General features: G+C 42.4%; 1 protein-coding gene across 1 annotated transcript in view; it reads left to right on the forward strand.

Annotated features, from left to right (window-relative positions):
- Window positions 1-16,246, forward strand: part of LOC126235023 (calcitonin gene-related peptide type 1 receptor-like) — a 40,566-nt gene extending 24,320 nt beyond the window's left edge. The window contains exons 6-7 of the mRNA XM_049943759.1: window positions 15,947-16,075; window positions 16,121-16,246. Of these exons, the coding sequence (XP_049799716.1) occupies window positions 15,947-16,075; window positions 16,121-16,246 (255 nt within the window). The remainder of the gene's footprint in view (window positions 1-15,946; window positions 16,076-16,120) is intronic.
- Window positions 16,247-17,938: the final 1,692 nt, after the last annotated feature.

Here is a 17,938-nt window from a genome sequence, read left to right on the forward strand (position 1 = left end):
TGTGTACATGAGGTGGTTAGCGAGCCAGAGTAAAAGGTCTAAGGGCTAGTAGTGAGCGCGCTAACAGAGGGATGGCTACCAAACAGTCGTTAGTCTTTGCACTGTCAACACCATGGAGTGGGAGCGAGGCCAAATTATCTGCAGGTTCACTGTAAATGAGTTACGGATGGACGCATTACCAGCTTATTCAAGCATGGAAAGTTTCTACAACGCTCTATGACCTTTGAAAGTGGAGATGCTGTATATCTGTATTACAGCAGTTTGTGTAATAACCGACGCTTTCCCATTACTAATTGATGCAATCACCGCTGCAGCTCAACGCATCGTCGCCTCCACGTAATTAGGCATAGGAAAACTGAGTGGTTAAAACTGATACCTGTATTTTATTTCCGAATACCGGTATTTTGGTATTTCATTGATGTCGGTTATAACAGGTGTTTTATTTATTTATTGCTAAGAACCAAGTAAGAAACAGAAATATCAGTTAACGACAATAGCAGTACTAACATTTTTCATTTTTAATTAAACCATATTTAAAAAATTAGATAATTTTTATTCATAAAACTAGCTTTTGTTTGAAATATTGCGTTATTTTGGAAAATGTGTAGAGCGATCAGTGCCGTTTTAATAATAATGCCAACAGAGATGAGCAACAAACTCGTTACGCAAGAAATGGCACTGCATTGCTGAGACAATAACATCCAGGTTGCCGTCTGACACGGCTTAAGGTACGCGTGTACGTTCAGTGTGTGAGACTTACCCCCACTGCTCTATACGGTAGTTTCTCGCTGTCGTCACCAGACATCCATTGTACTGCACAATGACATCAACCCCTGTATGGAAATATTTTTATGAAGTGACGTGGTATTGAATCACAGTTCTCCATTTACTTTAAAAGATTTCAAGTCTGACTACGATTTCTATGAAATAATAAAAGAGAAAGGAAATTATGTTAACAGTAGTAAATTAAAAACTTCACAATTAATTCATATTATACAAAAAAACAGTAAGTAGCCAATCTGCCGCCTGTGTCTAGAAAATATGCCTTCATCTGCGGGTAGCACTTGAAAACGGATAAATTAATACGATTAACGTTATTTTTAACAGAGTTTCAGAAATTAGAATCAATAGGAGAATACTGTTGATTTTTTGTAGTATTCAACTACTTATCAGCTTTCAAGAAAAGCAACGAACTGTGGACGGACTAAATTTTCTTTTACACACATCAAAAAGTTTTGCATCACCTCGGTTCTGAGAGTTCCGGATACTGTACAGAAAACTGGAATAGAGATCAACATAAACATCATTTGCACCCTTTTTATTGCTCATGAAAACCACACATTGCATGTTGTACGACCATACAGCGAGACCTTCAGAGGTGGTGGTCCTGATTCAGTACACACCAGTACTTCTAATACCCAGTAGCACGTCCTCTTGCATTGATGCATGATTGTATTCGTCGTGGCATACTATCCACAAGTTCATCAAGGCACTGTTTGTCCACAATGTCCCACTCCTCAACGAAGATTCACCGTTGATCCCTCAGAGTGGTTGGTGGGTCACGTCGTCCCAAAACAGCCCTTTTCAATCTATCCCAGGCATGTTCGATAGGTTTCATGTCTGGAGAACATGCTGGCCACTCTAGTCAAGCGATGTCGTTGTCCTGAAGGAAGTCATTCACAAGATGTGCGCGATGGGGGGCGCGAATTGTCGTCCATGAAGAGGAATGCCTCGCCAATATGCTGCCGATATGATTGCACTATCGGTCGGAGGATGACATTCACGTACCGTACAGCCGTTACGGCACCTTCCACGACCACCAGCGGCGTATGTTGGCCCCACATCATGCCACCCCAAAACAACAGTGAACCTCCACCTTGCTGCACTCGCTGGACACTGTGTCTAAGACGTTAATCCTGACCGGGTTGCCTCCAAACACGTCTCCCACTGTTGTCTGGTTCAAGGCATATGCGTCACTCATCGGTGAAGAGAACGTGATACCAATCCTGAGCGCCCATTCGGCGTGGCGTTGGACCCATTTGTATCGTGCTGCATGGTGTCGTGGTTGCAAAGGTGGACCTCGTCATGGACGTCGGGAGTGAAGTTGCGCATCATGCAGCCTATTACGCACAGTTTGAGTCTTAGCACAACGTCCTGTGGCTGCACGAAAAGCATTATTCAACATGGTGGATTTGCTGTCAGGGTTCCTCCGAGCCATAATCCGTAGGTAGCGGTCATCCACTGCAGTAGTAGCCCATGGGCGGCCTTAGCAATGCATGTCATCAACAGTTCCTGTCTCTCTGTATCTCCTCCATGTCCGAACAACATCGCTATGGTTTACTCCGAGATGCCTGGACACTTCCCTTGTTGAGAACCCTTCCTGGCACAAAGTAACAATGCGGACGCGACCAAACCGCGGTGTTGACCGTCTAGGCATGGTTGCACTACAGACAAAACGAGCCGTGTACCTCATTCCTGGTGACATGACTGGAACTGATCGGCTTTCGGATTCCCTCTGTCTAATAGGCGCCGCTCATGTATGGTTGTTTATATCTTTGGTTGCTTTTAGTGACATCTCTGAGCAGTCAAAGGGACTATGTCTGTGATACAATATCCACTGTCAACGTCTATCTTCAGGAGTTATGGAAACCAGGGTGATGCAAAACTTTTTTTGATGTGTGTATATGCCTATTTAATTTAATATTTTGACATCTATGTGACCTGAAACAGAGTCGGTCAAAATTTTTCAACCTTTGTTCCATTCCTACGTTTATCAGAGGAATTAATGGGAATAAAAAACCGAAAACCGGTTATTTCAGAAACTGGTTAATTTGAGCAGTTATAACTTTCGGGTTAAAATGACGTGGAAAAATACCATATAACCGAAAACGGTTCTTTCAGTGATAACCGCTCCCTACACGTAACCTACTGTTTGTTTGGACATGTAAAAAAGCATGAATCAGTATATTCTTTAATATGATCTATTAGATTTGTCAAATGTTTATATTGGTATGATACGAGACTGTTATTGACCTTAGTCGTGTAACCAGTACTAGGATGCTTCTTTACTTATCCCTGAAGTTATCTAAGTGTCCATAATGTCGAATCTAATCACAAAAGGACTATTTGATTTTGTTAATAATAGTAACTGAAGTGATTTAAATATGAGTAAAAGATTGTCTTTCTTAGATTGCATAATAGGAACTGTAAATTTATTAATTGAAGAGAATAACTAACATACTATTTCATTATGTTTTGAAATCATTCTTGAATGCACAGTTGACACAAAGGTTTAACTTCGTGTAACGCATTTCTACTTTAAGACTATTCCAAATCAATGTTATTATGTGTTTTCCTATTGAGAGGGTTCAAATGGTTCAAATGGCTCTGAGCACTATGGGACTCAACTGCTGAGGTCATTAGTCCCCTGGAACTTAGAACTAGTTAAACCTAACTAACCTAAGGACATCACAAACATCCATGCCCGAGGCAGGATTCGAACCTGCGACCGTAGCGGTCTTGCGGTTCCAGACTGCAGCGCCTTTAACCGCACGGCCACTTCGGCCGGCTATTGAGAGGGCCCCCATGTTATAGACGTTAGGTAAACTGATTTCTTTGTAACATATCGTCAAAGAGATATACTTTCAGAGTTAAACGGTTCAGTAAACCAAGTTTTGTGATGGAGAGGTTTGCTGGTATGTTAATACCTCACTGTAGTGAGCCATACACAAGCTGTTGTTAGTGGCTGCTTTGGCGAAACTGCTCTCAATCCTAGAAGGTTCCATTTCATCTAATAAATCTCCGACGCCTAATAATTGTTAACTCTTATTTCAAATTTAAATGTCCGAATTGGATTGGCGACATAATGTTACCTAGTTACAAATAATTACAACTCCTAAGTGAATCTGCTTTCAGTTACTGCCTTCTAATCTATAGACTGTGAGTGTGTGGGTTTTATTTTGCCAAGTTGCGCAATGGATTGACCCAACAAGTATTCTTTGGCTCCTGCAAGAAATAATTTCCACCTCACACTATTACAGAAGTCAGAAAGATGCTCCTAATGTACCAACAAGTACTGCTTGAAAAACATTCAATAACAAATATCTTCTGGAGTCGTCCACTGTAAGGAAAAGACACAAAAATATTGTATATTCTTACGTAAGTAGTGGATTACTTGGGTACTGGAGTATTGCTAGTTAGTGTAAGAAAAACATTAAACGAACGAAAAATATTATTTACTGCAAAAAAATTCTTAGAAATCAAGTGAAACTTTTTCGTATAAATTAATAAATTTCCAGGTTCTTTTTGGAACAGTAGATTGCTTCTTACGGATAGGAATGCTGTTAATGTACAAAGTATGGAAAGGTTCTTTTCTCCCTTTTCTTTAAGAATGTTATTTACTCGGCAGAATGGCTGAGAGCTGCACCTCCACAACTTGAATAAACTTTCTAGGTACGGTCATGGCTGTCGCATGAGAAATGTAACGGAGTGTACTGTTATGGAGGACAGATAGGACTTGCATACACTGTAGTGGACAATACTGTGAGCTGTGATGACTGCTACCTGTGTCGCTCGCTGCTGACAAATAACCCAACTATCTCTTTCTATCTGGAATGACCTTCGCTAATCAAACTCTCCCTATGCCTTGATCAAGTCAAGAACTCCTATCTGCCCCTAGGCTAACTATTGGCATGGTACACCGGTCAGATAACCAGTCCACTGCGATGCCACTCAATATTCGCTCGCCGGCATTTAACTAGTACTCTGTCCGTGTTCACACTGCACAATAAGTGTGGCAGCCAACACAGTGAACAACGCTTAATCGCGAGCGACTCAATATAGAGTATCACTCCGATTCACAAACGACAGAGGTGCTCTCCCAGTGAAGTACTGAGGACAGACTTTGTTCCTCGCTCTTTTGCACATGTACGAACGCACTCGCTCTCGTTATGTGTTCGTGCTCGAAGAGCGACAATGGAATAGCCCCTTTTTCTGTCTTCCATCACTCCTCTGGCTCTTTGTGTCAGAAACATTCTGCCAATCAGCGTTGTTCTTTTAAACGGGAGAATGACGTTTCGTTTAAGTCGACCAATGCAAAAAGATGTAACATCTCCTTTAGGCATATACTGTCCTCCTGTGAGAACTCCGTAACTACGCAGTCAGTCCATCAAAAAATGCGTCTTCTGGGAGCTCCCACACAATGTACCAAAATTTGCTTTTAAGTCGAACACAGGGGTTGTTATCCTTTCACTCTGGCAAAAGGTGTCCTCTCTCTGGGCGGTCGTTCCGGCCAAAGTAGATGCGCGCCGACCCACCCCTCTGAAGGGACGGGCCTCCCAGCAGGCCGGCCGCCACCCTAGAACGAAAATTCCTGTGGCCGTCATCTTGTGTACCCCAGCCTCCACTTTTTCAACCTTGGTGCGCACTTGCGATTTACTTATTAGATTTGCATATCGCTTACATTAATTCATACAAAATTGACTCTACCTCATCGAGTTTGGGTTCGAATGAAGCGTCTTGGTGTGCAGAATACGATTGTGAGGACGGAATATGTAAGAAATGAAGATCAGAAGACCACGCCACCTTACAAGGCCTATTCTCCTGCACAAAATAACGTGTTTTGGAAACGAAAATAATAGACCGATTGTTTAAAATGCTTTAGTTTCACGATAAGGGTCATACTGTAAAATAGAGTCACCAACTTACTCCTATTGTAAGAGATATTATAAAGTGTTGTTCTTATTGTTGCTGTTGTAGCCTTCAGTGGGAAGACAAGTTTTATTCAGAAGTTCACACTACTCTATTCTACATTAGTCTCTGCATCTGTCGGTAGTTACTGCAACCAACATCCATTTGAATATATTTACTGCAGTCAGATCTTGGTCTCTTTCCACATTCTCTTCACCCTACACTTTGTCAAAACATACCATGAATATCATTTCTTCTCAGTTAGATTCAGTACAACATCATTAGTTATTCGATCTTCAGTATTCTTAAAATCAAATTTCAAATGATTGTGTTTTCTTGTTTACTGCACTGCTTATCATCATTTCACTTCCATACAATAATACACTCAAAATGAATACCTTCAAGAAAGACTTCCTAACACTTAAATTTATATTGTACGTTAACAAATTTCTGTTTTCCATAAACCCTGTTTTTGCTAACGTCAGCCTATTTTTTATGTCTCTTCTGCTTCGGCCATCGTCAGTTATTTTGTAACTGATCTACTATTCTGCTGCTGTTAGTGTCTCATTTCTGGATTAATTCCCTCAGGATCGCCAAATTTATTAGACTCACTTCCATTACCCATATTTTACTTTTGTTGATGTTCATATAATTATCTCTTTTTAACACAATATCTAGTCCGTTAAACTGATCTTTCAAGTCCCTTGCCGTTTCTGACAGAATTACAGTGTCATTGGCAAACCTCGCAGTTTTTATTTCTTCCCTTTCTAAATTTCAGCTTGGTTACCTTTACTGCTCGCTCATTGCACACATTGAATAACGTCGGGGATAGTCTACATAACTGTCTCATTTCTTCTCAACTACTGCTTCCCTTTCATGCCCTTTTACTATAATATCTGCGTTCTGGCTTACATACAACTTGTTCATAATCTCTCGCTTTTTTTCTTTTTATCCTGATACCTTCATAATACTACAGAGTGTACTCCAATCAACAGAGTCAAAAGTTTTGTCTAAATCTACAGCTGGTGTAAATTGATGATTGACTCTCACCAACTTAGCTTCTAGGATACATCGTAGGATTAGTGTTGATTAGTGCATTCTTCCATATCTAGTGGACTCACACAGATCTTCACTAAGGTCGATTTCTACCGGTCTTTCAATTTTTCTGTAAACAGGTCCTGTCAGTATTTTGTAAAAAAGGTTATTAAACTGAGGGTTCGGTAATATTCACATCTGTCAGCACCTGTCTTCTTGAAGTGTAGATGTTTCACCTGTCATCTACATCTTGCATAGCTGGTGGAATAATTATGTTATTCTCACACTCTTCCTCCTCCTTATTTGACTTTTCTCATTAAAGATTAGTCGTTTTCTACTTCCAGCAGTCTCGGCTACTCCAGTCAAAAACTTTCAACTCCTTCTCGTCCATTGCTCTATTAATATGTAATTCCCATGACAAAGTGGCCGTCTTCATTTAGTTCCTGTCGGAGCCATTATTAACATCCTCTTAGGCCACCTGTCACTGCTCAAACCACTGAAGACTGTCATCTTCCAGTCTGTTTGTTGTAGACTGCGTAGCTTCAATTTTCCGCTATATTTTGAATGCTTTATTGTTATCTTCATGGGTGAGCAGCAGGCATTCTTTCACGAAATATAATCCCACCGTCCTGGTCTTTCCGTGCTTTTATTCCTAAATGGCCACATTTCTGCACCATATATTCTCAATAATACTATGGAATATCCTTTTATTGGTCAGATGACTAATGTTATCGCTCCAAATGAGTCCACGTAGGGACTGGTCACTCGTTTACCCATCTTTCTCACAGGTGCCGTACCTGGACTTTCATAAATAGGGTGAACAAGGACTCCACAGATAAACTTTCAGGGTTGATAGTACAGACTAAATGTATGTCTAGTGGATATGGATCTGGAATGTTTATATCAAGAGCTATGGACGCTATCTTCACCACTGAGAGACGCGTCTCTCCTAGTGAAAGCTTTTTGCTTTCCATAGTTTTAGAGGTGCAGTATGGACCAAAAGAGGAAAAAAATGTCAAGTAAACATAGGATCTAAAGTGCTTACTTTACGACCTATGAGCGCTTGTTTAGTAGAAGTATTTCACACTATCGAAGATGAACAAATGTTCATAGCTCTTAAAGGTATGCATTTTAAAGTTCATATTTGTAGAGGTGACACAGTTGTTAACACACTGGACTCGCATTCTGGAGGGCGACGGTTCAAATATCGTCCAGCCATAGTGATTTAGGCTTTCCGCTATTTCTCTAAATCGCTTGAGGCAAATGGCAGGATGGTGCCTCTGTGAAGGGCACGGCCGTCTTTCTTCCCATCCTTCCGCGATCCGAGCTTTTGCTCCGTCTCCAATAAACTCGCTGTCGACGGCACGTAAAACTCAAAATATTCCATCCTTCATTTTCACTGAATATTATAGAACCTATATATTAAAGATTTGTACGTTTTTTAAATTTTTTCATCTTCGTGAACTAAATCCGTTGTTTATTTACCAATACGCAGGTACTCTCGCTTTTCGAAATTAAGTTTTAGACAAAATCTTGAGTATTAATTCTGCAATTTATCCAGAATGTGTTCTATATTCATAACCCTGTTTGTAAAATTACGTGATCATCTGATAATTACTTCAGGGTGAATTCTACAAGCGATTTATTTATTTATTTATTCTTCACAGTTACAGCTTAGTGTCTGAAAAACTAAAATAAGCCATACGAATAATATTTTCTTGGATAATAATATTTTTATATTTTAGCTCTATTTACTTCTCATATTTAATTTTTTGTAATACTGCAACTATTTCTAAAACTACATAATTGCAATAAAATCCTTAATCAGTGCAAAACGATTTAGAAAATATATCTGAATGGTGCGAAAAGTGGCAGTTGACCCTAAGTAACGAAAAGTATGAGCTCATCAACATGAGTGCTAAAAGGAACTCGTTAAACTTCGGTTACACGATAAATCAGTCTAATCTAAAGGCCGAGAGTTCAATTAAATACCTAGGTATTACAGTTACGAAGAACTTCAATTGGAAGGAACACATAGAAAATGTTGTGGGGAAGGCTAACCAAAGACTGCGTTTTATTGGCAGGACACTTAGAAAATGTAACAGACCTACTAAGGAGACTGCCTATACTACGCTTGTCCGTCCTCTTTTAGAATACTGCTGCGCGGTGTGGGATCCTTACCAGGTAGGACTGAAGGAGTACATCGAAAAAGTTCAAAGAAAGGCAGCACGTTTTGTATTATCGCGAAATATGTGAGAGAGTGACACAGAAATGATACAGCATTTGGGTTGGACATCATTAAAAGAAAGGCCTTTTTCCTTGTGACGGAATCTTCTCACGAAATTCCAATCACCAACTTCCTCCTCCGAATGCGAAAATATTTTGTTGACACCGACCTACATAGGGAGGAACGATCACCAAGATAAAATAAGGGAAATCAGAGCTCGTACAGAAAGATATAGGTGTTCATTCTTTCCGCTCGCTATACGAGAGAGGAATAACAGAGAATTGTGAAGGTGGTTCCATGAACCCTCTGCCAGGCACTTAAATGTGATTTTCAGAGTATCCATGTAGATGTAGATGTAGATGACCCATCTATTAATACTACTATAAGCACTAGAGAATCTGTTCTGTGTTTGTTCATTCAACCTGTAGATGGTTGTTTCCTCAACTGGATCCGCTCTCACACTATTCCGGCCTACACTCATTGTCTCCTGGATTCCTTGAGCGTCGGTCAGCACGACAGCAACGTTTCCACTATAACAAGCGATTCCACTAATCACTGTTACGTCTTGAAACCCACACTTCCATCACCACTTACACCAACGCAGTGTACATTCTTGAGAAACTATTAAATTCGTTGGTCGCCGATCCCAGCTGTCGTCTCCTCGTCTGCAGAGTATGTGATCTTGCCGGGACCGCAACAAACGGACGTGTAGTTGAATGCCTTTCTCGATGCCGCAGCGGCAAAATCGTCGGAGATGCGCCAGCTCAACTGGCTCCTTAGCGCTGCTTTGGGATCCAACACCCTTATTGCCTGACGCCCATTACGCGCCATATCTTCGTAGAACGCGCAGTGTTCTGGTGTACCCATACGGCCGCAAGCGCAGCTATATCTTTTGGCTTTCTGTAAATACGTAGCATGCGGGCCACAGTCAGGTAATTTATCGATCCACTCGACAGGCTAAGAAATCTCATTTTTAGTCTTTCCTAGATGTTAGGGAGAAATTAGTATGGTCTCCTACCTGCGCTTGAAGTGTCCCATTAATTTTTGCTACAGTTTTAATGGGTGATCTTTTATCAACCTTTTTGTATCGGCCTCAGTTCCAAGCATCTTTCGTACTTACATTTGATTGCCTTTCTTTTACCAGTAAAAGTCTCCCCTTTTCCCAATTTCCATGGGTATATTCCTAGAATTAGAATTCGGGGTAACGCATTAGGCGCCCGTCAATCTTAATAGCACTCCTCGTTGAACTTTCCTCACTAATAAAGCGGGCTACACTATCTCAATCTATGAGCCCAAAAGCTCGCACCATATCCTGCGATTGATGCTAATAGAGATTGGTGGTGTGCTCTGATTGTTTTCAAGGAATCCGAAATTACCTATTTGCAGTGATTATAAGTGATTCATCACGCTCGTGCCTGCTTCCTGTATATGATGTGCAAAGGCACGACATCCAGAAATACTCCTCACTATCTCGTGAATGAGCTTCTCCTAATCGTTACATTATTAAATTTTATTTTAAGGTTTCTTGCTAGGTTTCATTTCAGTAGTAAGTTCGTTGTTTAGTGAGGCAGCACTCAAGTTCGTGATGTTTTCTGGAGTCACCACTTAACAACGTACAGCACGTCATCTGCAGATGCTACCGGTCTGCTTACGTCGGCGCCGTCTGTAACATCTGCAGTATGGACTCCAATGCAGCATTCGAAAACTTAGGTCCACACGCTGATCCCGGCGTACAGTGTTAGTGTCTTCGTTATTTTCTTTCCTGGGCATATTAAAAAAGAATATCGCCCGAGGCAATAATCTCTCAGGCACTTGTACACCGCTTCTGGACACTCCAACTTCCTAAGACGACCAAAGAAAGACGGCCACTATAGGTTGTGGAAAGCGATAGCAATATCGATCATCATCGCTAGAGCTTAGGTAGATTAGATTAGATTAGTACTTGTTCCATAGATCATGAATACGACACTTCGTAATGATGTGGAACGTGTTAGGTAAATAAAAGGTGTCTATACATTACATCACACAAAATATTACATGACACTTAATATTTTTTGGGTGGGGGATGGGGAAATTACGCACGTACTATATCCAAAAATTCATCAAATGAGTAGAAGTAGTTGCCATTCAGAAATTCTTTTAATTTCCTCTTAAATGCTATATGGCTATCTGTCAGACCTTTGATGCTATTAGGTAAGTGACCAAAAACTTTTGTGGCAGCATAATTTACCCCCTTCTGAGCCAAAGTTAGATTTAACTTTGAGTAGTGAAGATTATCCTTTCTCCTAGTGTTGTAGCCATGCGCACTGCTATTACTTTTGAATTCGTTCGGATTGTTGTATATATATATATATTGTGAGGCTAAAGTGAAGATCCCTAGCTCTTTAAATAAGTGTCTGCACGATGATCTAGGATGAGCTCCAGCTATTATTCTGATTACACGTTTTTGTGCAATGAACACTCTTTTACTCAATGATGAGTTACCCCAGAATATAATGCCATACGAAAGCAGAGAATGAAAATAGGCGTGGTAAGCTAATTTACTGAGATGTTTATCGCCAAAATTTGCAATGGCCTAATAGCATAAATAGCTGAACTCAAACGTTTCAGCAGATCTTCAGTGTGTTTTTTCCAGTTCAATCCCTCATCAATGCATGCACCAAGAAATTTTGAATATTCTACCTTAGCTACCGATATATGATCGAAGTCTATATTTATTAATGGTGTCATTCCATTTACTGTGTGGAACTGTATGTACTGTGTTTTGTCAAAGTTCAATGAGAGCCCATTTGCAGAGAACCACTTAATGATTTTCTGAAAAACATCATTTACAATTTCATCAGTTAATTCTTGTCTGTTGGGTATGATAGCTATACTTGTATCATCGGCAAAAAGTACCAGCTTTGCATCTTCGTGAATATAGAATGACAAGTCATTAATATATATTAAGAACAGCAGAGGACCCAATACCGAACCTTGCGGCATCTCATTCTTGAGTGTTCCCCAGTTTGAGAAATCGCCAGTTTTTTGCATATTATGGGAACTGCTTATTTCAACTTTCTGCACTCTTCCAGTTAGGTATGATTTAAACCATTTGAGCGCTGTCCCATTAATACCACAGTACTTGAGCTTATCTAGAAGTATTCCATGATTTATACAATCAAATGCCTTTGAGAGATCACAAAAAATCCGAAGGGTGACTTCCGGTTACTCGGAGCATTTAATATTTCATTAGTGAAAGTACATACAGCATTTTCCGTTGAAAAGCCTTTCTGAAAACCAAACTGACATTTTGTTTAAACTTTATTTCTACAAAGGTGTGAAGCTACTGTACAGTACATTACTTTTTCAAGAATTTTGGATAAGGCAGTCAGAAGAGAGATTGGGAGGTAGTTGTTGACCACATATCACCTTTTTTATGCAGAATGAGTATATGTCGCCAGCGAAATCGCCTTATAGTCAGTTCCACAAGAAAGTGTACGCCGTTATCTGTATGAAGTAAAAGACACCTTTACAAATATATGTTTACATGTATATGTTATTACTAATGGCACATATACATAATAATTAATCCAATCGCCGCCATTATCGATTATAGCTGGGCACCTTTTTGATATGCTTTTCACGAGATTTTCTGCATATTCTCTCGGAAACGATCTGCATATCGTCCTAATTTTATATGACAGCTGCTTCAAAGTATATATTGGGTTCCCTTTAAGCTTCATCTTAATACACTCCTGGAAATTGAAATAAGAACATCGTGAATTCATTGTCCCAGGAAGGGGAAACTTGATTGACACATTCCTGGGGTCAGATACATCACATGATCACACTGACAGAACCACAGGCACATAGACACAGGCAACAGAGCATGCACAATGTCGGCACTAGTACAGTATATATCCACCTTTCGCAGCAATGCAGGCTGCTATTCTCCCATGGAGACGATCGTAGAGATGCTGGATGTAGTCCTGTGGAACGGCTTGCCATGCCATTTCCACCTGGCGCCTCAGTTGGACCAGCGTTCGTGCTGGACGTGCAGACCGCGTGAGACGACGCTTCATCCAGTCCCAAACATGCTCAATGGGACACAGATCCGGAGATCTTGCTGGCCAGGGTAGTTGACTTACACCTTCTAGAGCACGTTGGGTGGCACGGGATACATGCGGACGTGCATTGTCCTGTTGGAACAGCAAGTTCCCTTGCCGGTCTAGGAATGGTAGAACGATGGGTTCGATGACGGTTTGGATGTACCGTGCACTATTCAGTGTCCCCTCGACGATCACCAGTGGTGTACGGCCAGTGTAGGAGATCGCTCCCCACACCATGATGCCGGGTGTTGGCCCTGTGTGCCTCGGTCGTATGCAGTCCTGATTGTGGCGCTCACCTGCACGGCGCCAAACACGCATACAACCATCATTGGCACCAAGGCAGAAGCGACTCTCATCGCTGAAGACGACACGTCTCCATTCGTCCCTCCATTCACGCCTGTCGCGACACCACTGGAGGCGGGCTGCACGATGTTGGGGCGTGAGCGGAAGACGGCCTAACGGTGTGCGGGACCGTAGCCCAGCTTCATGGAGACGGTTGCGAATGGTCCTCGCCGATACCCCAGGAGCAACAGTGTCCCTAATTTGCTGGGAAGTGGCGGTGCGGTCCCCTACGGCACTGCGTAGGATCCTACGGTCTTGGCGTGCATCCGTGCGTCGCTGCGGTCCGGTCCCAGGTCGACGGGCACGTGCACCTTCCGCCGACCACTGGCGACAACATCGATGTACTGTGGAGACCTCACGCCCCACGTGTTGAGCAATTCGGCGGTACGTCCACCCGGCCTCCCGCATGCCCACTATACGCCCTCGCTCAAAGTCCGTCAACTGCACATACGGTTCACGTCCACGCTGTCGCGGCATGCTACCAGTGTTAACGACTGCGATGGAGCTCCGTGTGCCACGGCAAACTGGCTGACACTGACGGCGGCGGTGCACAAATGCTGCGCAGCTAGCGCCATTCGACGGCCAACACCGCGGTTCCTGGTGTGTCCGCTGTGCCGTGCGTGTGATCATTGCTTGTACAGCCCTCTCGCAGTGTCCGGAGCGTGTATGGTGGGTCTGACACACCGGTGTCAATGTGTTCTTTTTTCCATTTCCAGGAGTGTATAAGGCCAAACATTTTCGATCGGATTTGCATTCGGAAACATTGCAGGCCAGTCCATCGTGGACACCCCATTGTGTTGTTCCCACGCTTCATACAGACGGCTGTGATGTTTCTGATCATTATCCTCTTGAAGCACCCACGTTGCCTCTTTTGAACCAAATATCTGCATATTATATCTCGGAAGGCATTTTTGATAGATGTACATATTTTCAACGTTTAAATGGGCTGTAAATGAGTGCATATAGACAAAACTCCGTTTAGATAAACATCCCCAAACATGCACTTTTAACGGGTGCTTGACAGTCCGTTGAAGCAAACTTTCACGCTTCGTACACGAGGTTTTTGAAAGAGGAGATCAGGCCCAAAAAGATGATTTACAAGGAACACTGCCCCGTGGCGCTTTAGGTATTTTGCACTGATTTTAAAACACAATCGACAGCACAAAACATTTAACTCTCGCGCTGTTTATCTACACTCTGTGCAAAACCGCACTGAGTACAGATTCGAGAACATTATCGGATATGTCATTGCGGACGTTACATTTAAAATTATGGCGTACACCTTCTTGTGGAACTGACTGTATTAACTGTGTCTTCAGCTGACCTGGCACTTTAAAATCCCCACCGCTGAGGGCTCATACCGTATAGCAGTCTATGATCTCGTAATCTCTTGCATAATATTTTTATATGGATGTATGGAAAAATTCGGAGTAGGTATTAAAATCCATGGAGAAGAAATAAAAACTTGGAGATTAGCCGATGACATTGTAATTCTGTCAGAGACAGCAAATGACTTGAAAGAGCAGTTGAACGGAATGGACAGTGTCTTGAAAGGAGGATATAAGATAAACATCAACAAAAGAAAAACGAGGATAATGGAATGTAGTCGAATGAAGTCGGGTGATGCTGAGGGAATTAGATTAGGAAATGAGACACTTAAAGTAGTAAATGAGTTTTGCTATTTGGGGAGCAAAATAACTGATGATGGTCGAAGTAGAGAGGATATAAAATGTAGATTGGCAATGGCAAGGAAAGCGTTTCTGAAGAAGAGAAATTTGTTAACATCGAGTATACATTTAAGTGTCAGGAAGTCGTTTCTGAAAGTATTTGTATGGAGTGTAGCCATGTATGGAAGTGAAACATGAACGATACATAGTATGGACAAGAAGAGAATAGAACCTTTGGAAATGTGGTGCTACAGAAGAATGCTGAAGATTATATGGGTAGATCACATAACTAATGAGGAGGTATTGAATAGAACTGGAGAGTAGAGAAATTTGGGTCACAACTTGACTAGAAGAAGGGATCGGTTGGTAGGGCACATTCTGGGGCATCAAGGGATCACTAATTTAGTATCGGAGGGCAGCGTAGAGAGCAAAAATCGTAGAGGGAGACCAAGAGATGAATACACTAAAGAGATTCAGAAGGATGTAGGTTGCAGTAGGTACTGGGAGATGAAGAAGCTTGCAGAGGATAGAGTAGCATGGAGAGCTGTATCAAACCAGTCTCTGGACTGAAGACCACAACAACAACATACCGGAGATGTCAGTGCGGACGCTACATTTAAAATTATGGCGTACACTTTCTTGTGGAACTGACTGTATTGACTGTGTCTTCAGTTGCCTTGGCACTTCTAAATCCCCACTGCTGAGGGCTCATATCGTGTAGCAGTCTATGATCTCGTAATGTCTTGCATAATAGTTCTCTGCAAGGAATGCCGTCTGCCCCATGTGTCGTATTGGGTTTAGCTCAGTTGCATTTTCTCGTGTCGTCAACCGATGACGGATCGACAGGTCGGCGGACCGTTCAATATTGTCCTGTTTGTGTCTGTGTGCTGTCGCAGGGCCTGTGCGTGTCGTGCCTGTTCTGCTTCGCGAACGTGGACGTGCACGGCGCGTTGCGGCCGCTGCTGTGCCGGCTGTGGGGGCGGCAGCGCGCAGCCTCGATGCACACGCAGAGCCGCGACGTCTGCGTCTGACGCCGCCGGCCAGCGCGCCGACACCGCATCTGACGCCAGGCCGGGGGCGGCGCCGGCGGCGGGGGCGGCGCCAGCCGCGGCCGCAACTGCAGCCTCCGCTCTCCGGAGCCGCCGCCGCCGCCGCCGCCGCCGCCTCTGCTGCACCACGCCGTCAGCGTCGTCTGACGCCGAGGCGCCTGCCTGGAACGTAGCAGACAGACATTCTTGTAGCTCGACAGGGGCTTCTGGTGCGCTGGCAAGTGACTGCGTCTTGTGATTCCTTAGGACAGACAGACAATAAACTTCTCTGACAGTGCATTGTCATCGTTCCCGCTTATGTAACGTTAGGAATATATAGACAGGTAGCTGATTAAGATGAATTTCGCTACAACTCGAAACTGTTTGTGTTCACAGACTTATGTTTATTGCTTGTGCTGCTGTTCGGCTGAGACAGGTGAGAGCGTCTCAGGAACCATCTCAGAGTTTCAACTTTACAGGCGCTCTGTTTCTTTTGCAAACAACCAAGACGTTACGAAACTGTTGCACTGCTTCCGGATCGCGTCTGAAATGGATCATCTTACGATTTCTGTTCACTCACTCTCAAATCGTATTGCAGTTTCCCACCCAGACCTCAAGACAATTTATGAAAGTCTTAGACAGTCTCGCTGTTGTGTACGTCCAGTATCGTCAAATTAGGGGCCGCGACCGCAGCGGGATCGCGTCAGTCTTCAGGAATCACTTAATCATCTGGAAGAAACTAGTTTTAGGAATGCTGTAGTCTTCCAATGGCTGTAAAAAAGAACGACCTCTGAAACGATGCTCAGAGCTAAAAAATGATATAATCCTCTTTTTGTATCAGTTAGATTGTGAATATGTAAATTTCTAACACTATCCAAATTGGCTTTTCAAATTATGGTGACATTTATAGAAGGTGATTCAGCTGCCGCTACTGATGTCGTTTTACGCAACCCGCAATGTTATATCTGGCCTTCAAAACCACACTAAAGACAGTCATATTCTCTCGCTTGCTACACGCAAACTGTTCATCATACAGAAAAATGAACGGAACCTTTTTGTAGGGAATTTTATATATTTAAATTTTGTACTGTGACACGTTTTCTCTAGAGGCCGTAGTATTCTATTTATCCAAGAAAAACGTACAAAAGTAACCTTCAAACGCACCGCCGCTCCAACACTCAGACTTCATCAGTCATGATATCTAGTATGTAGTTCATGGCACTCCTTCCTACCACTGTACAAAATTTTGCGATTGCACAGATTAATTCGATTTTTTTTAATCTTCGCTGACTGGCCTTATTTCGTCATAAACTCAGTCGAGTCACTTACAGATTGAAAACTGACTTCAATTATTATGGGTTCCTCCGTCGTAAGGTTGCCGCAATTAAGTAAAGAGAATTTTACACCAGACGTTTTTCGCTTTTGTTTACAAAGCATCTTCTGTGGTCAATGGTGTTTCTGCCTCTTTTTTACATATTTACCAAACCATAGCTTCTTCCCTCTTAGTTAGCAGAGACTGATGGCGAAAGAAACTTCGTTACACATACACACTGGGCAGTTTTTGCCTTTTTGCACTTTTTCTTACGCTGCATTTGCGTTATTTACACTTCCCCTTACTTTTGAAAATAGCACTGAAGTTATGTGTGTTCCCACTCCTTGTTTGTCAGGTTCTGCCTTTCTGGATTACGACTCATTACATTCTTCCTGAAGTCTGAGGGTATTTCGGCTGTCTAGTAAGTCCTGCATGCTTTCAAGGCCAGCTCTCCGAAAGAACTCAATAATGCGTAGGGAATTTCGTCCACCCCATGGGCCTTGTTTCGGCTGAGATGTTTCAGTGCTCTATCAAATTCTTCTCGTAAT

This window comes from Schistocerca nitens, chromosome 2 (genome assembly GCF_023898315.1).
Source record: "Schistocerca nitens isolate TAMUIC-IGC-003100 chromosome 2, iqSchNite1.1, whole genome shotgun sequence".
Classification (NCBI taxonomy): Eukaryota; Metazoa; Arthropoda; class Insecta; order Orthoptera; family Acrididae; genus Schistocerca; species Schistocerca nitens.